Here is a 20,815-nt window from a genome sequence, read left to right as displayed (position 1 = left end):
ATTCTCTCTGTCATTCTCCTGATATCCCACTCACCAGGTCTGACCAGCAGTTTGGTTCCACTCCCAAAGGTCCATTTGTAGTCGTACCACAGTGTTTCTTAGTAAGACAAAAACAGCCATAAACCCACACATCCTTCTCATGCTTGAGACCTAGAGCTACAACCCTTTCACTTGCAAAGCAATCTATACTTTAATTTTCTTTTTACATTCTACCTAACACACAGGGCATTTGACTTAAATTTGTGCAACATTAAAATTAAGTGTATCCATATCTCTGGGTCTATCACTATCATGATTTTCAACTCTATCTAAGGCACTATCTAGCTCTCCCTTCATTTCCATGATATTTATCAGTTTTGAGGTTCCTATCATAGTGTTTGTCCTAATTTTAGCTTCTGTCAATTGGAAACATCATGGCATAGCATGTGGATCACTACGAGTGGCAGCTCCCAGCTCCCCCCATGGCAACTCTTTTTGTGAACTCTGAATCTTACTATTCACTCAGTTCTGTTCTGTCCCCAAAGCCAAGCATCCCTCTGGTTAAAGCGCACACACTGTACTTCAAATTTACTAAAAACAAGCAAACCGCAACACTTGTCCTCTCTTTAGTTTCTGTCCTTTGCAAATCTACAGTGCTCCATGAGCCTTATGGAACAGTATTTTAGCTCTCTTTCCTCCTGAGAAAGAACACAAGTTGGAATGGTACAATATTATTAAAATGTTAAGAGATGAATGAAGGACCTTATCCAATTCCTTTAAGTATCCTGAAAATGACCAGAAAACAGAAGGTCTATTACATTCCATTATGTGTTCCAAATGTTAGAATCCAAGAGTTGATTATGCAAGGAAGAAGAAATAGGTAGGAAACTGAACTCACTTGGGATGACTTGGAGCTTTGTTCCTGTCCCAAAGGTAAGTTTCTGGTTATTCCCATAATTCGCACTGCAATTCAGACCTTTACAAAATGGCTGCTCTTGCTGTGCCATTTCTATCTGGGTAGCATTCAAGTCACTATCCTTCAGTGGAAGACAAGGTGCTTTCTGTCAGTGCTATGGCTGCAGATTCACACAAAAACAGTCCTTTGACTAAGACCCTACAAGGTGCCTTTATGTTGAATGAATTACACAATCATTCCAATTGTTCCCTTTCCCCCTTTTGGTTCTATAAACTAGTAGTAATATTTCACATGAGAACTTAAGAATTTGAAGCATACTTGTAGATATTCTAACCTGTTTTATCTTTGACATATGGCATGAACTGACAGTAAATGTTGTCACATGAAAGATAAAGAAACTTGGGCTGAGACGCACTAATCAAACCAGATGTACAAGAACCAAAAGAGTTTTGCCAGATTTTCTGCTTTTTGCTTTAGGATCAACTCTCTGGGCTGCTTCCATCTGTTATTTTGGGTTCATTTATGTACGTTTTTTCCCCCCTCCACAGCTAGCTTCTTTATTCTCTGTACCATTATTTGAGTATTTCTTTCTACATCAGGATGCACTTAAATCTGCAAAAGCCATTAGTTTCTTGACACTTGGGTCTTACAAATTCTGCAGTAAGTTCAGTGGGCCTCAGTAGCCACATTAAAGCCTCCTACTTCGGTGACATATTTCCTACTTAGTAGGTTTTACTGATAATCTTGTCCCACTCTCTGAGATGAATGTGTTATAAATCACAGCACTGTGCTGCCTGACAAAAACGCCTGAGCTACGTTGATAATAGATTAATGTGATTAGTATGCCTTTATCCTCCCTCCTGGGAGCTCCAGCTGGGATTCCCCCCTTTTTGATTGCTGGAATCAAGACTAAGCCTTGGCATTAAGCCTGCAAAAGTCTCCTTTTGGGGTACAATTGTATGGTACAACAGATAGAGCAGAAAGCTCGAGAAGAGGCCAGGTAGTATTCCCCAGGCAACCCTGAAACTTATTCCTTTCAAAAAGATTTGCACGGTTTCATCAAGCAATCTTATTTCAGTAGTCAAACGATATCAACGTGCATTCCCATTTTCATTCCATGCATCAAAACCTGTACACACTCATATCTACCAGCAGTTTGTGAACTCTTCATATTCCTATAGGTAATTTTTCTTTTTATCACTTAAATTTATTCTAAAAGATGTTATGAGCATGGAGCAGGACATGGATAAATGGAGTATTAAGAGAAGACCATTCAATTTTTTTTCATTTTATATCCATGGTTTTCCTTTTAAACTTCAATACTCTTGATTTAAAGAACAGGGAGACAGTTAGTCACCTGTGCAGGGTAGAGCTACAGCCTAAATACAAACAGGATGGTCATTAATGACTAGATACTTACTGGAGCTCACGGATATGGTGGTTCCCTTCCCAAAGATCAGTGCATTTCCTCCCTGGTAGGCACAGTGAGATGAGGCCTTGCAAATACCTTACATGCTTGCTGATCCAAGCCCACGTTGTGCAAGGATCCAACTACAAACAAAGGAAACTTCGCCACTGGCCAGGGTCAGTCTTTACTGTTGGCCAGGGTCTTGGTGGCTTCCAGCTTGAGTCTGCAGGAACCAAACTATAATTGCATGAGAAGGAGGGGCAGCTACCCTCTGTCCTTGATTGACTTGGCAAGGATTTGCTGAACACCTTTGCTGTGCAAGCTCACATAATGGGCACTGGGGAAACAGCCACCCAACACTGTCCCTGTTCTTATGACACTTACAAACAGTAAATGAATATATGGACATTATGAGGTTAAGAGATGCGAGTGTGTACATTTGAATCAGGCTGGGTAACAGGATAGAGAACAAACAGGTGGCAGCTGAATTTGGTGGCTTCTTGGCACTGACTGGACCAGTAAGGACTCTGGGAGGAGGTGATGTCTGAAATGAAGCCTAGGCATGTAGGAGCTAATGATCTTCCCATTTACAGGTAAACAAAAAGAGGGAGAGAGACCAAAGCTTGTCTCCAAATCACATGATGTAATAAGAATGGACACCTAGAGTGTGCCTTTTCAGAGGTAAATTCCACCATGTAAAATCCCGCATAGAAAATAATAGGTTTTTCCCAAGTGACCTTGGGATATCATCTGGAAGCTGCATCACTGGTCACTGAAGGCATCTGGGTTGTGGGAGGGTGCCAAGAGAAAGGAGTTTGCCTCTCAAAGTAGCTGGCTGTGACAGAGCTGGCCACAGAGCTAAGGAGTCGGTTTCCATTTTGCTTCCCAATGCAGCTTTCAAGCAATGAAAATTTAGCTGTAAGCATGAGTGTTCCAGGTTAGGACAGGAAAGATATGGAAAGCACTCTGTTCCCTGCGAAATCTGGATAAATTGAGGACATTTGACAATCTGCTTATATTTCCAAAACAGTTTATCTGTCTCCAGAACAAAGGCAATTCACAATTCATGGAGATACTCACTAAGAGCGACCTTCAAGATGGTTCCTCTTCCAAAAATCAGATTCTGGGCACCTGAAAACCCCACAGTGATCTCTGCCATCACAAAAACCAGATCGTGCCTCACTACCAGCACAGGTGTCTCCTGCTTGGTGGGAGCCTAATGTGAAGCATGCATTTTGGTATGCTACAGATACACCTTTATTTCGTACACTCACTGGGAACCAGCAGCCACATCAAATCATCTTAAGTTTTTTTTAAAGGTCTCCAGGATGGTCTTGGTTACCAATCCCCACATAGTTTGTTCTCACAGAGGCCCATCTTGTGTCCAGACCCAACTGTTTCCCTGCCACAGCTAACGTCTCCCAAATTTGTTCCGCTTTGAGTTTACCACAAGTTGGAATTTTACATATAATCTAACTTTAAGAATTATCTGACTATCCGTACTTTTAAGAGATTTATCATAGTACCTCATACGAGTCTCACAATTTCTCAAGGTAGGAAGAGCTGGGATACTAATCCCCATGTTATAGAGAAACTGAGGTTTAGCAAGCTCAAGGAAACTTTTCTGGGACACTTTGTGAGTAGCTGAGTGGGGGTCCACACAGTCTTTTGGCTCCTTGTTGAATGCCTAAAGGATTTATTTTAAACATGTCCATACATTGATCATACCAGTCTTTCTCCCTTTTGTTTTCCTCCTCCCCTGATGAAACAGACAATATCACCAACAAAAACCTACTCTCTCCACCCAAAAGACACCAACCCTCTCCAGCTCCATTCCTTTTTAGAGCAAGGTCTTTTGAATCTGCACTTTCTGTGAGCTGGGAGATAAGAGTTACCAATATTTCTGTTACATTAATTGGGAAAAATGAGGGCAAGAGATAAATCAGAATGATGGTTCTAGGGGCTGCAGCCTCATAGAGGCAGCAACATATTGAACCTTAGAAAACGTGATCCTTGCTTTGTTATTGTGCATGTTCAAATCATTTAATTGCTCTGAATACAGACCTTCACCCTTCTCCTTCACATCTTGGGACAATCAGATAAGGGATGTGAAAAAATAAGCAAAGTAGTTTTAACTGTTTTCCTTCTCTCAAGAAAACAATTCCTAGAGACCATCCAGAAAACAATATGCTTTATCCGAATGGAATTTGTACACACATCTGTGCTTCTGTGTATGTGTAATACTAAACATTTTTGAGGGCAAACTTGAGACAGATTAATCTGTGCTGGCATAGCCCACTTCATTGAAAATTGATGACAAGGCTCCTGTTTCAGTATTGGAAACAAAATTGTGATTCAAGCCCTCATACTCACTCGGCTTAACTTGTACCGTGGTTCCTTTTCCAAAAATGAGCTTGCCTCCTGCACCCGAGGCCACACTGTGATTTGAGGCCCAGCAAAAACCACAGGGACCAGGGGAGTCACACACAGTAGATACTTGAGAAAGGACATTTTCTGAGGCCTTGGGAAAGTGGAGGGGCTGTGATATTCAGCGTTATCCTATGACCTAGCACTGTGTGCAATTTACAGAGCCTGGTTGTTCACACACAGATACATATTGTTAAGTTTTCTGCACTGGCTGTTAGGACCTGGCATCATGAATAAGCGCAATAGCCTCCTACCTATAACCTTTATCAGGAGCCTGTTTGTTTCTGCCCCACAAAAAGAACCTGAAAATAGAAAGCATTATAAGCTCTGGGAGCTATTAGGGCCAAGTCACTCATACAATGAGAATGGAAATGTTGAATGAACACACTCATATTCACATATTGCTTAATAACTGGGTGTCTCCATTCAACTAAGTGTCCAGGGAGTGACCTTGAGATAGGACCCATCTGTTTAGTCCTGAGTCCACCTGGGCACTCTGAGCTTTTCTAACAGCTGTGCACTGTGGACCCCTTTTATTTTGTTTGGTCCAAGTTTCAGATTGAGACTTCCCTCAACTACTTTAGAGTCTGACATTGGTAAAGTTAGCTACTGAAGGGGTAAGCAGGCTTCTCAGGGGGAAAGTTTATAGAGTATGATAAAGAGGTCATTGTCAATAAGAAAGATGTGGAGTGGTCACTGGAGCCTCTGGCATGGAGATGGCCAATAATCACAGTCCCCAGGAAAAGTAAATCTTGTAAACCTGCTCTCCACTTTGGCTTGCCTGACCTGGGCGAAGTGCCGCAGCCTGCCCCAAGTGTTGCCTAAGGACCTGCATAGGTGCTATGGAATCTCTTACACATTCTAGTGGGATTATCATGTCTTGAGCCTTTGGCAAAATCTCCTCACAGATTCTAGGATTCCTAAAAGGGACACTGGACTATCTGAATCTTTGCCTTTCCTCTGCTCTGCCATCTCCATCTCTTTAGGAACAAGGGCTCCTACAGGACAGTATTACACATATTCTCCACATTTCAGAGTTAAAGGAATCCCTTCATCTCCCTTTTCAATTTCTTCACATTAATTTTTCCAACTCACCAGGCCAGACAGTTAGCTGAGTTCCTTTTCCAAAGTACAGCCTCCCCAGACTGGTGCCTCTGTCGACACAGTGCTGGGCCCCTTTACATGAACCTGGCTGTGGCACTTCCCACCTCCTTCCCTCCATCTCTTCAGAGTATAGGGTTGAGATTCACCTCCACCGTCTTGAAGTGGCGGCAGGATTTTTGCTTGTGCAGTAGCAGCTCAGGCTGGACAGTGGGTCCTCAGAGGCTGTATCTCAGGGGACAGATAATCTGCGGTAACAATAGTCTTTCTACCTTCAGCGTCCTCTCCCATCAGAAAGCAATTACACATCCTTTGAGAGCGTTTAAATTGGAAGGACTCTCACTCCCTGACCCTATTTCCCAGTATAAAAGACTGCTCACTTAACTTGGCTCGACATTATGTTTGGATCCCTTTTCAAAGCTGCACTGGTGAAAATTTTGATGGGCCAGATCTGCCCCTCTGCCAAATCATCACATCCCCCTCTCCCTCCATTCATTCTGTGTCTCTCCCAGGCATTTCCTTTAGCTCTTCTTCTTTTTTTCTTTACTGATAACTCCTGTTATTTTTTCCATTGATTGCAATGGGAAATCAAAACCTACCATCTCCTAGGTGCAAAAAAATCTCCTGTGGTCTTGAGCTCATGAATAATCTGATGACCTATTTTTTTGGCTATCAAAATAAGATGAAGAAACAGCTCTGAGCTCACCTGTTCATCCTCCAGGCTTCAGTCATGGATGTTAGCACTTAGAGTTGAAAGGGAGCCCAGGGGTGATTCAGCCCAGTTCCTCAAATGGCACAGAAATCCCTTCCACAATATTCGGGTCAACTTTAGGGATCAAGTATGCAGATCCCCAAGGAATAAGAGCCCCACACTTCACAAAACAGCGTTTCTGCAGGTTTTTGAACCCACTTGTTCCATGGGGTCTTCTAGGGGGTCTGGGACACATCTTCTTTCATCTGTGCATTTTGATTTTGCCTTTTGTGCTAACTCCTATCCTCATCTACATAGCAGTTCTACAAATATTTGAAAAGAATTAACTGTCTTAATATGGCCCAGGAACATCCCATCCTCACTTTTAAAAAGAGACCTTAGATAACTGGAGATAGTTAAGTACCCCTCACTTCTACCCACCTTCCTGGGGCTAAGTATTCCTCCAACCCCCTTCCTGGGGCTGGGAACTCAATCCAGGTCTCCCATGTGTATGGCAGGAACCCAGTTTACTTGAATAGTCACAATTGGAGGTGGATAGCATACTGAGGCCCTCTGATATGGATGTGGGCATCTTAACTGCTTTGCTAAATGCCCACTCCAATTATCTCAGTAGATAATGCCCTCAGTAGATGTCTCTGTGAAGCCATGCCTGAGGGGAACAGCCATTTAGGAGCAGGAGAGGCAGTGAGAGAGACAAGTGAGGTAGCAAGGCTACTGTTCTAAGGCAAACTGGAAAATTTTGTTGACTTCAGGTACTGTTCATTGCTCATAAGGGTACCTATTCTTTTGCTCCAAATCATTTTGGACTTTTGCTTTTTACTTACTTGCTCTTACAGTTACTGTGGTTCCTGCTCCGAAACTGAGCTGGTAGTTATTATAACCACAGTGCTAGAGCATCCTACACAAACCTTGTCAAGACCCTGGTTAGAAAACGAACCAAGTGGGTAATGGGGGTTGGGGAGGTGGGGGTTGGGGAGGTAGGCAGCAGACACAGCTGTTTAGATACCACTTGGAATATTTGCATATCTTATCAGAGTGGTTCAAATCCTAGGGCCTCTAGTTCCAATCCAGTTTTCTGCTAATGTGATCCATGAAAGAGCAGATGATGATGCAAGTACTTGGATTCTTACTACTATCGGGAAACCTGGAGTTCTATGCACTTTGCTTTGGCCTGATTCAGCCTCTGACTGTTCTGGGTATATGAAGAGTGAAGCAGCAGATGGTAGATATATTTGTCCCTCTTCATGTTGCTCTGCCTTTCAAATAAACTAAAAAACAACAAACAAACAAACAAAAAACCCCCCAAAACAACGCTTGACTTAATGCAAAAATACACAAAATTTTCATTTAACATGGCTCCTTTCTAAAATCTTAGACTTGCAGAAACCAAATACTCTGTTATCTAGTCAAAGTAGTAATGGTTAAGATTTGGGAATTTTCTCTTTAGAGGAATATCTTGAGAGCATAGTTGACAGCTTCAGAATATTTATAGAATCATAAGATTTCTTTACTATATTATATCTTTGTTTAAGGACTGTTATGAGGTAAGGACCCAAAAACATAAAACAGAAGAATTCAAAACAAATACAGACTGATAAGAAGAATTTAGCACAATGTACTAGCAACTTTTCTTGTAGGCAGTTATAACTTACTTGGTTTTACAATTAGTTTGGTTCCAGATCCGAAGTAAATGTTAAAGTTCTGCACCATGCTTACTGCCATTACAAAAAGTCCCCTGGGACTTCCTAAAAGGGATCTGTTTTATTCAGTGATGAGTAACCAAGTTAGGCCAAGATCAACCCAACTCTCCTATTCTTTGCTATTCCTGGGAAAATTGGAGAACCATGGTGAAGAATGAGCTGGGAAGACACATTCATTATGAGAGACAGGCAAGATAAGGGCAACTGATTTTCTTCAGTGGTCTTATCGATTTCTTTTCTTTAGTTTTCTGCTTGGGTTCTTTTTTGTGTCCTCTGCACTACAAACACACAATATTTGAAATGAGGACACTGCAAGTAAATAATGCCCTTTACCTTTTTCTTTCCCTAATTATAAATGAGAATTGCCCTCAGATGGACTTGTCTGTGAGGAAAGCCTCTATTCTTCTTTTAGTTCCAGGGCTCTCTGGAAACTTCTCTTCCAGACCCTCCATCTGGATCTGGTTGTGCTTGGCGACTAGACCCAAGCTTCTCTTAATGGCATCTTGAGCCATGCCAGCAAGCTAGCTGCATTATATGTGCCTGAGCTAATACCATCCCTTCATCCTTTGCATTAAAGGAGCTACATTATGTAACTAAATGTACTTTAACAACCACATTGCTATTACCCCCTTCTGGCCCCCACAGCAAAACTGTGCATTTTTTTTTTTATTTGTAGTTCCTTCAAGGATAAAAAAAAAATAATAATAAGAGGAAAAAAGGCTGCAGTGTTGGTTATTGTTTGCAAGCCTAGATGAAACATTATTTATGGGCAAAATATTTTGCTGACAATTTCAAGAGAAAGGAAACCTAAGTGCCAACAGTTAGACACCCACACAGTTTGAATTGAAATAGAGCTCAACAAATGAGTACCGTTATGAGAGATAAAGTAGAGGTGACTTCAGTCTAAGCTAAGCAATTTTAATACTTATGCAGTTTCGGAGGCCAAGGGGGCTCTCACTTGTTCTCACTTGTACAAGTGATCAGTAATTGTGTTTCGGGAATTCTTTGCTGGAAGGGCACCAGAGAGCTATGGAAATAGAGCCTCATGCAAATAATCTTAACCAAATACTTTTGTTTTTAAAGACTTACATAGAAATAAGCTAGAATAGGCTAGAAATGTGGCTGGCCAACTAGACTTGGCTTAAACAGTTTGTTGTAGAATCATCCTGGAGCATGTAGTCTGGTCCTAGTGCAAACAACACAGGAGACAGAGGGGCACTGTATTGAATCTGCTTCCATTATGCAGCAACCCCTCTAGGTTAGGATGCCTTTTCTGCTCTGTTCATGAACTCTTATTCGGATTTATCCAGAAGGCACCTGCTCTTCTGTTTGGCCTTGAATAAGTAGCTCTGTTCTTGCTTCACCCTACTACCTTGCTGGAATCTGTCCCCCACCCTAAGGCTCAGGCTCATGAAGTTACCTACAGGCACAGAACACATTTCTAGGTTAACCCATTAGTGCAAATAGTATTTAGCTTGGGTGGCCTACCAGGTACAACAGTCAGGTGGGTTCCAGATCCAAAGATTACTTGCCAGCCTCCACCAGATGAAGCACAGTGATATGCCCAACAACAAAAACTAGATCCTGAGGCCAGGTGGGCAGAGCATAGCAGAGAGTTGGAATTTACATCATGAACTAGGCCTGTATTATTGTCATTCTGTGTTTAGTCTAGAGTGACCAAATTGCACACAAATCCTTAAGTATCCTTCTTGTCTTTCATTTCATTTTCTTTTGGTGTGTCTTTGCTTTCCACTTTCTTACCCCAGAATTGTAAAAGAAACGATATATGCTTGCAATGTAAACATAGGCTAAGGACTCTAATTTAGATATCAAGCAACATTTGGATCTTTTCATCCCAGAAGACTTTACAAAGTGCAAAACAAATTTTTGCTAATTTCTTTTCCATTAAGGGCATTGCTAGGTTACACAATGAAGGAACTGCTGAAATTCCAATCCTCCTTAGGCCTGGCTTTATGAACTCTAAATGATGTGGTTGTGGAGCTGGCTTTATCCAGTTGATTTGGCTATTAGTTTCATTTTGATTAAAAAAATTGTAATGACCAAATTACCCAGAAAATTGGTAATTTCCCTCTTCTTTTTTGGGTTATTCCATGACTAAAGTGGTACCATGTTGACTCATGGGCCAAAAATCCTCTTGAATGTCTCCTGGGGATCATGAATGAGAAGGAGCAAGGTATGTGAGGAAGAATGGGATCCACCTCCAAGGCAATGCCACCTCTCCTGCCTGCGGGAGCCAGGTCTGAGCACTGAGCCAGCAACACAGCAGGTGTGTTCTTTCTTGTCAGCCGAATCTCACTTGAAATTTGGATTCTTAAAATTGGGAACAGAGACAGATTGGAAAAACTGGGGGCTCAAGGTCTAGTCCTGGTTCAGCCACACCTCAGCTGTGGGGTCATGGTCTGTCTCTCTCTTCCCTGTGGTCCCATTTCCTCGTAAATGGAGGAATGTTGATTGTAAAGACTCTCCTTGGTGAGACTGTTTCTATGAACTTTTGGTCTACAGTCTGGGAAACAGGAACTGTCTGTCCCTTAGTCCTCTAAGTAAATCTTTAAAAAGCAGTTTTTAGACTTCGAGGTAGACTAATCACATTTATTTTGGTCAATGATTATTATTTACAAGGGTCCTTCTAGAAGTTGATATAATCATAGCTGAAGAAATAGTGCCTTAGAGGGCTTGTAAAAAATTTGAAATCTTGTTGCTGATGACTGCACTGCCAGTATCTCAGGGAATCAGCCCCACCTTTTCATCCCACATCTTCTAGGGACAGCTCCGGGGACACTCCCATGCAGCCCATCCTGCCAGATGCTAGCCAGGAAGACTTTTGGCTCCTTATTTGATGCTCATTCTACTGCTCTAAACATTCTTTATGTAGTCTATAATTGTGTCTGAATCAGCCCTTAATCCACAGACATTGCTTAATCCAGGGGTACAATTTTATACTTACTGGGCTCCACAGATAACTTGGTTCCTCGTCCGAAGATAAGCTTTCCTCCCTGGTTAGAACTCACACTGTGCTACGTATACTGTCAAAAACACAGCCAATCTTCTCAAACACATTTCTAATCCTCTAGCCCCAAATCCATAGCAGATCTCTCCTACACCACAGCATGAATCAGTGCTATACTGCTTATTGTAACCCTTCTTTCTCCTTATAAGGGACTGAGAGAGAATAATATGAATTTCTATTTATCTCCCAAATGCTTCTCTTGAACACCAAACTGATCTACTTTTTGCTTAATAGCTCTGGCTAATACCGTGGAGGGAAATGGCTTCTTTTCCAAGGTATTTCTCGTAGTCTCAAGCAGATATCCCCGGGGTGGGGGGAGGAACACATTGTTTAAGATGAAAGGCAGGGCAAACTCCGGGGAGCTGGGCTTACCTGGAGTGACCACCACTTGGGTCCCTGCCCCAAAATGCATTTTCGCCCAGCCATCCTTTGTCACACTGTGACGAACACCTCTACAAAATGGCTCCCCCCGAGAAGACAGCTGCTAAATGAAGACAAACTGCTCACGGGGAAACAATCTTGCTGCAAAATGAGGTAACTGCATATGTGAGATATAAGCTTTTCCTTCCCTTCTCTTCTAATTTTTCTCCTTTCTAGATACAAAGGGTAATGGGTGAGGCAGGAGATGTACTTGCTGGGTGCCAGGGCAGAACACTAGGCTGCTAGGGTTTCATGAGGCTTGATGAGACTGTAGGGGTGGAAGCCCATCCCTCTGAGCATTTGCCTGGTACCAGACCCAGTGCCCAGACCACTGGAGCACCAATCACAGGTGGTGACAACCATTACCCTGTCACTGAAATAACCTGCAGTTTTGGGCTTGCAAATCCGTGGAAAAGCTATTTCAGGATCCTCACAATATGCTTGGCACAATAGTTATCATTAATTTCTATTTGCCTCAGTTTTAAAATCTATAAAATGGGGATAGCTGCGAGAAGAAAACTTTGCTACTAGATGGTTTTTCTTACTGGAAGTCTGGTAAAGCAGACAGATCCCAAAGCTGAGGCTGTGGTGGAGAGAAGGTGAAGAGGTACGGAGGCTGGATCTGTTCAATGCTTTCAATGCTGTGATCCACCCATGTGGAAAAGCCAGCAGGTGCCTTTGTGGAGATACTCTCATTTAGCCTGGAATTTGAATTCAATGCCACTTACTCGGTTTGACAAGCAGCCTTGTCCCCATCCCAAAGATAGAGGAGAAGCCTTGTCCTTTTGCACAATGATTATCTCAGCATCAAAAACCTGCCAGCTCAGCTTTCCCAGAAGGAGTGCCCACACATCTCCCCCGTGTGTGATGCACCCGGCCCCCACCCCAAGTGTCTTTACTTTCCTGTCCTTCTTTCTTATCTACCTTGCCTCTTCATCACCACTCCTGAGATCACAGGAGATCCCCAGTGTCCGGCTCCCACCATCCCTCCCACTCCCCACCAAGCACATTCCCATGCTGAGGGCAGACTTAATTCCCCTCCCCATCTGTACTCACAGGGCAACACAGACACTGTGGTTCCAGTACCGAAGAGCAGAGTCTGGCCATATATTCCCACAGTGATTGTGCACTCAGCAAAAAACCTACACAGCTTCCTCCCCACATACCAGGGCATCTCAGCACCTCAGGCAACCCATGTGTTTTGGCTTTGGAGAGGGTGAAAAAGGCAGCCCACATATCCCGTCAAATCCTGAGAACAAAAGGAGTTTGGGAAGCAAGTGAGCAAAGATTCCAGCAATCCCTCGCTTCCCGAAGGCAGCAGCTTGGCATATATGAGTGTGGGTCTGTTTATGAAGAGGGACTTGGGGATCAGGGGCCTGGGGGGCTAGGGGCAGCTGGGGTGAGGCTTACAGAGGTTCTTTCAAGTCCCCTGCATGCCCTGAGGCAGGGCTGCTCTACACTTACCTGCCCCCTGAAGGGAAGGTGTCTATCTCCTTTCAAAAACCCTCTGGAGAAAGTGCTCTGGCAACTGCTCCTGACAGCTCATTTCCACTGTTCTAAACCCTATTAGGAAGCTTTTACCGCTCACCCGACTCCCTTCCTCTGGCAGGGCCAGCCTCATCTTGTGGGTTGATTCCTGGCAGAGCTGGGGAGCAGAGCCCCGCCAGCTTCAATGGAAAGCTTCCTAACCCAGAATGAGAAATGTGATTCAATTCCCACCTGACCCTCAACCTTTCTTACTTTGAAATAAATTGCCCCAATTTGCCTCCATGTACTTCATGGATTCACATCTTCAGGTCTGAGAGTTTTGCTGAATGCCTATCTCCAAGAGCCAATTTCTCCGGAACTTCACTTCCCAGAGGAGTGGAAGGATGAGCTGGGGAGAGATTGCCCTTCAATATTCTCTGTTAGCACTGTCCCACTGAGAGGGGCCAGGGAGGGCCGGGAAGAGGGGTCTCTATCTCTTGGGAGGGGCTCAGGACACTTCCGGAGAAAGACATGCCAGGGTCAGCTTGGGCTGGGGGGCCTTGCAACAAAAACAGTTGCCTGCAATCCCAGGAACTGCTTCCTTGCTCCTGGGGTTTGCATGTGTAGAGCCCTGAGCCCCAGTCACATAGCTGTGTGTATACACCACTCCCCTGCTATGGGCATTTGGATGATTTTGTATTTGAATGAGGATTTGAAATTCCAGTGAAGAATTTCATAAACCAGACTGACATCTTTCCTCTTTTCTCTCCCCCATTTTAACCCTGTTCCTGATGCATGACTAAATGGCCTTGGGCAGAATGAAAGCTGAACTGTCCGTTAGAGATGCTGTTGACCAGCATCATTCACAGCTAGGTTTTAAGGAGCTGGTTCTGTGTTTTCAGCACTACACCTGGTAGGACTTGAGCTATATTATTTCATGGGGTGCTCACAACCACTCAACAAGGCAGGTGTATTTTCCAACTTCGTTTTACTCATGTGAAAATTGAGATTCAGAGAGGCTCAGCAACTTGCTAATGGTCAAACAGCTACTTCAGTTCTTGGAGCAAGGACTGGAATTCAGAGTTTAGTGAAAGCTCAGGTTATAGTTCCTAATCCCTAGTCACACAGGCTGTACATGTCTTGAGGGGACACATGACATCTCAGGGTGACTGTAGCAGCAGCCCCAGTTTTGAACCTCTCAATTTACAGGGGAGTTTTGTTTTTGTTGGTTTTTAGTTCCAGTCAAGATGTGCAGAGATCTAGTATGTCTTTTTAATCACAAATGGAAATTGTAAAATTGAATGAGAGAAAGCCCTTCCTGGCAGCTGAGGAGTCTCCCATTCCAGATCGTCACCAGGAGTTGGAGCACATCCTGTGTGGACAGGCAGCCTGCTGGGAAGACTATGAAGGATGGAGATTCCTGGCTTCCTTGAAGCCCTGCCTGAGACCTTCCCCAGCTCAACTACTGTCTGTACAGCCCTTCCTTTCTTGTTAATTGCTCTGGCAGGGCCATACCAGGCCAAAACAGAGGAGAGAGCCAGCTCTCTTTGGTCTGGGTGAAGAACAGAACAATAATGAAGAACCCAAGCAGATGCATGGGATTAAAGTACTTTTCAAGCTAATGATTGGATTGATTGCTCCTAAAGGCCCAAGCAAAGAAGAACACAACTTACTTGGCTCCACGGTGAGCGTAGTCCCTTCCCCAAAGGTTAATTTGCCTGTGTTGGTGTTACACAGTGCTCAGTGGTATTGCAATAACCTCAACAAGGGGCCTCTAGGAAGACAGGCAGGGGTGGGTGTGATATTGGGGTTGGGGGACAGGGACAAGCAGGAAAACAAAACCTGAAGTGATTGCCCATGGCCAAAACAATCTCCTTGCAATTAAGTTGGAACATGGGAGGAATGCTGATAACCAGTGACTTCCCAGCTCTGTTCTATTTGCCGTAACTTTTCCTGGAAAGAATAGGCCTTGGCAGGAGCACCTCCTGGGAAATTCACTCCAAGTGGTTAGTGCTCTGTCTCCTGGGATCCTGTCTTGTTTGTTATTCCTTCAGGCCCTTTGTCTATTTTCATCCAGTTCCTGTCTTTCCCTGCTCCGCTTCCTGGACCTTCCTCCTTGTGAATATATACGTATTTTTTTTTTCATGGAGAGACTACACGGATATTAAAGGTCCAACTACAACACCCCAGGGACTGTGTGCATAAATAACCTTGTTTTCCAACCAGTATCACGAACCACCCAACACAAACCAAGCAAAGCAAACAGCACCTGTGTTTTGACAGCTTCTGTGTGATGGAAGACAGGCTTCTGGGGGAGAATAATTAGCCAGAAAAGAAGAACTTACGTGGTGTGACCGAGAGTTGGGTGCCCTTTCCAAAAGTGAGTTGGTAGCCCCCAACTCCAGAGTACACACAGTTTCCTTTCTTTGCAAAAACCCCACGGATACCGAGAAAGTCAAAATACTCAGAGCACAGAAGCAACTCTGCTGAAAGTTCAAACTGCAGCAACAAGCAGACAGCAGACAAGAGTGCAGGGCGTTGCAGGGCTGGCCATGGACTGCACCATCCCTTGCAGACCTGCTGAGACCTGGCTGGTCCTAGAGAAGGCATCTAGTTCTGCCTCCTACCTGTCCAGTTTTGAAGAGCTCTCCTTTGTACTCAGCACCTTCCTCACTTTGCACTGGAAGCCTGCAGACTATAGGCTAAGCGCTGTATCTCTCAAGCTTCCTTCTTGGAACATGTCAACACATCCACAGAGAAATTTCATCACAAGCCAACAAACAATGCTTAGAAGTCCCTTCTATGGGAGGTAACCATTATCAAAGGAAGGGATCAAGGTGAATATTGACTTTCTCAGCAGCTGGGACAGTATGCAGTGAGACATTTTTATAGAAACCCACAATATATGAGTACGTAACAATGCCTTTCAGCTATGAGACAAGCCTTTCCCATTCCTTCCCCAGCTAAAGGGTCTCAGGTCCTCTGTGCTTGAGTTTTGGTCTCCTGGGGTTAAACAGGGGGTACTTGGCTAGAATTGTGTGGTCAGAATAAGCTGGAGGTGCTGGGGCCAAGATGCAGTGCAGAATATAGCTTTGTGCTTCCCCATCATTTTCTGGTTGACCTTTTAATACTGTAACAGAATACCCTGTACATCTTCCTGTCCAACACTAACAGCCCATCTCTTAACAGACTTTCCTTCAGGGGAAAGAATATTCCTGCATATAATGCAAAATCACTTAACAGAAGCCGACTTTGCTGATCAGGGCTAGGGATGGCCAGGAACACTTACTTGCAATCACAGAAAGTCTTGTGCCTGTTCCGAAAATAAGATTCCTTCCTCCCATATTCCCACAGTGATTGTCTCCATGACAAAAACTCTGAATGCCTGGTCTTGGGTTTTCTTCTGGGTTTTATTCTTGATCATCCTCTTCCCTGGGTACACTTACTCAGAAATATTCCTCCTTAACTCCAGTTTAGTTTCTCCTTTAGCACAACTTTGCTTTTGGGTCCCGATCCTCTACAAAATGTAGCATCATGAAAATGCCACCGGCTTGGCTAGTCTGTCATGCTGACAAGAGGGTCCAGACATCGAGTTGTGGTCCAAGAAAGCATGTCATAATGGCCTGATTATCCTAGCTTATTGTCATCCTGTAAAAAAGGTCGCAATGGAAGCCCTCATTACTGATCTTAAAGGAATTTTTTGCTGTACTAGAAATGAAAAGGAATGGTAACTTTTCCTAAATGAAGAAAAGGATCTGGAAAACAGCATAGAATGAGAAGATTCAATGCAAGATATTATTCTTGGCCAACATGCTATCTTTGTTGTCTCTGACGTTTGAGATGCTGTGAAAAAAAGTTATCTCCAGCCCAACCCTGGAACAAGGGAAATGAGAAAGCCTAGGGCATCAGAGCCAGGCCCTCAGTGGAGATGGAACAGAAGAAAGTAGATCTATCATGAAGGGTAGAAGGAGAGAGATCACAGGTACACTGGGGTCATTTCCAAAACTAACTTAGCTAGAGCCAAAACTCACACTGGGTTAACAATGGGTCCAGATAAAGTCCACTGGGAATAAGTCTGGGGGTGGGAGAAAACTTGAAAATGAATACTGGACTGTTTGATAGTTTTATAGCACTAAATCATAGGCAAGCAAGGAAAGAGATAATTGGTTTGTAAATAGTAGGAGACTAGCAGCAATCTTCCCAGGACTAGAGTGGAAGAGTCTAGAATTTGCCTAACCAATAGAAAAGCTGAGAAGTGAAAATCTGCAAGAGAACTGTGCAAGACCTCCTGGCCACCTGCATGTCCTCAGAAATTTTCTCACCCAACACCCAAACACAATGAATTCAATGAAAGTCAATACCAGAAAAATCACATGAATAACACTCACAGGGGAGGACATGAAGTTGTGTCCCTTTTCCAAAGACGGTTTTGTAAGTATTTGTTTCACACTGTGATTGGGACTATAACAAAAATTCCCAGTGACTCTTTTTTCTTTGAGGGGTGGAGTTACCCATTGCTTGATGGATACTTCACCTTCACGGGACTTTGATTCCCAAACTGCTTCTTTTCTTGTCATAAACAGGCTGCTTTATCTGTTCAGCTCTCTCTCTCTCTTTCTCTCTGTCTCCTGGTTATTTTGCTTGAATTTTATGCTGCTTATTGCAAATGTGCAGAGAAGAAATTGAATGACCTCATTTGACACTGAGAGTGAATTATAAAAGCAACGATTCAACAAACTCCTTTCTGATATCAAACATAATTCTGTTCCTCTAGGCAAAAAAAAAAAAAAAAAAAAAAAGTAGGCAAGCAGCCACTAAAAATCCACTCTTTGGAGCCCAAATTAGGATGGTGGCAGGAACGGGCTCTTCAGACACACACCTGATTTCTACCTGAGACAGAACTGTGTTACAGAGACCTCATTTCATCCACATCTCTGAGCCTGAAGTTCTAGAATTAGCTGCATCATCAAATTCTGAGACTCCTTTGCCTGTGGCCAAGCCAATGTTTGCTACCCTCGCTGTAGGCTACTCTAGCTGAGAGTGTCTATCCTGGGATCCTGGTTTCTTGGGAAATAGTGTCATTTCACAGTCCTTGGGTATGGCTCCTCTCTACCATATCCATCAACCTGGATCCTGATTTGACACTTAGAGAATCAAGCCCCACTGTCTTCTCCTCCCTGTCTGTTTGACCCTAAAGGTGCTCTTCATGATAGTCATTGAAAAAGATGAATGTGGGATGGCTATGTTTGTGAAATTTTTAGCTCATTTCCTTGAGTTCTGGAATTACCCATAGTTAAATCATTCAGAATTTTAGAGTGCTTCCAATTGGTCATTCCATAGTCTCAATTATAGCCAAGACGCCTCTCTTAGTCTCAATGTTTTAATCTGCCATTTCAATGGGCTCCATAGTCCCCCAAATGAAAATGGGGAGCAGATGACAGCTCAAGAGCATCCCCTGGAATGCCAGGATCCTGAAAGCCTTCTTTCACACCTCTCCAGTGAGGTGCATTTAAAAGGCTTTTTACTTCACAGGGAGGACTCGATCATTAAACAAAAATCTTCTCACCATACCTGCCCTTTTATTTCACTCTAAATTTCCTTTCAGGTGTTTGTGAAGCCTCTGGGATTGTCAATTCATGTTGGAATTATTATTTTCTCCAATTTGTTTGGAATAGTAGAGCTGTGGTTTTAGTAAAATTTGACATGCATGGGACTAGATGAGGACATCTGTCAAAATGGGACAATGTTTGGGTTTCCTCTTAGGTCTTTTAGAATAAATATATGTATAGGCATGAGAGAAAAAGAAGATACCTTATAAATATTAGTAACATTTAAAATGAGACAAATTCTCATTTTAAACAGAAGACAAGTTCTCTGGGCAAAAATCACAGTAAACACACAAATCATTGCAGAACATAGTTTAAGAGCTGCAGCAGCCATAAATAACTGTGGCCCTGATATTTCTCTGGAAGGAGAGTTGAGTTACCATACTAAAGGTGATTTGGTATCCTCTCATTTTGCATCTATTTATCATTATTGCTCCATTCTCAACAAGCATGAATGTTTCATGTGTTTGCAAAAGTCATTTTTCAAAAGGTACATTTGTTTACATATTAAATTAAATCTCCACTAACTTCACAAGATTTATTTGTTTGGTGGAATATAAATAGAAACAAATACTTACTGGGCCTCACCACCAGCTGGGTTCCCTTTCCAAAGAACAATCTGGTGTTTTGGGTACACAGCATTTCCTGCCTTTACTGAAACTCCTCATAAAACCTACATAAGCCCATGGCGCCATGGTGAGGGGCAACTGGACTCAACCGGTTTTGCTTATTTTTCTGAGTCTCTGCAAATTGGCCTTTTAGGATAGAAAGAAAAAAATTGGTTCTGCAACATAAAGCAAACGGTTTCTTTTTAGAAAATGCTAAACCCAAGAGCTTTTAAAACTCTCTTGCATGCCTAGACTTAAAATCTGCCAATGCTGAATCAGTTTATGAACAACTTCTGTCTCCTCCACATGTGAAGTCAGCCTCTAATACACAGGTCTGAAGGGACGGTGCCTTCCCACCTCCACAAAGTTGTTTTCTAGCTACTGAGCCATCAGAGCTGGCCTTCAGGTGCTAGCAAAAACTGATGACTCTACAGTTCCCTGTGGCCTGGTCAAGTTGTTTTGAAGTCTCCCCAGTGTGTAATGGAGCCTACATGATAACCTAAGACTATACTTTAGGAAGGAAGAATAATAAAAGTTGAACAGTCCTATCTTTTTCCCAAGAAGATCCACCATGGACTTACATGCTTTTTAAATTAGAAAGACCTTACTATTTCCCACAGCTTTGAGAAACTCCAGTTCTGAAATATAAGGAAGAAATGAATGTTTTCTGTCATACAAAAGATTGTATACTGAAGAGAAGGATAAGGGTATTCAAAAGCTCCTTTATCATGAATCTGAGCATTGGCCAGGCTGCAATACACACCAAGTAGCTATGGATAAGTGAACATCACAGATCTTGTGTCACTGACTTTCAGGGTTAAAAGTTGGGTTCGAGTGACAGAGTCTCAAATTTGGAGGAAAAAAGGAGACTTGCTGTCACCCCTGACATGGCCATGGCTTACTGATTATTCAGATTTGAAGAGGAAGGGTTCAAAATTGACTTCTTTCCTCTTAGCTTGGCAGCAGAAGATAGCCAGAAGACACCGAAAGGATGTAGACTTTGAGAAAATGAAAGGGAAGTAAATAAAAGAAACATAGGGAAAGTGCTCCATGACTCATGGTTCTAATGGTGAACCAATCCATTTAAGCTTCCTCTTACCTACCTCTACCCCCAGCAAGTCACCCAGCATGACTCTGGGGGCTCTTTTGTAAGAAAAGTATGATAGGATTTGTAGAAGGCATTTGCAGCAGTTAACACAGAATTGTATAGTCAGGTTAGTGGAGGTTGTATCTACAAAGATAAGGATGTGATCAGAGCTGATAAATGGATCCATAGGAGCAAAAACCTGCAGCACTTAAAGAATACTTTTTCCACAGTTGTATTTTCTCCTAGAGTTTATCTTAAAATGGACACCATTTCCCCTTCCCTGACTCAAGTGCTATCTAAGACAATGGGAAATACTGAGACCCTGCCATATAATGGCAGATAAGGGATGACAGCAG

The 20,815-nt window shown here is 43.0% G+C and overlaps 1 gene segment (V, D, J or C); it reads right to left on the bottom strand.

Annotated features, from left to right (window-relative positions):
* Positions 1-11,745, bottom strand: part of LOC101536246 (T-cell receptor alpha chain constant-like) — a 32,390-nt gene extending 20,645 nt beyond the window's left edge. The window contains 1 exon segment of the C gene segment in view: positions 11,644-11,745. Within this exon segment, the coding sequence occupies positions 11,644-11,683 (40 nt within the window).
* Positions 11,746-20,815: the final 9,070 nt, after the last annotated feature.

This window comes from Ochotona princeps, chromosome 6, assembly GCF_030435755.1.
Source record: "Ochotona princeps isolate mOchPri1 chromosome 6, mOchPri1.hap1, whole genome shotgun sequence".
NCBI classification, from domain to species: Eukaryota; Metazoa; Chordata; class Mammalia; order Lagomorpha; family Ochotonidae; genus Ochotona; species Ochotona princeps.
Note: the sequence above shows the minus strand (reverse complement) of the source record. Positions and strands in the feature narration are given on the sequence as shown.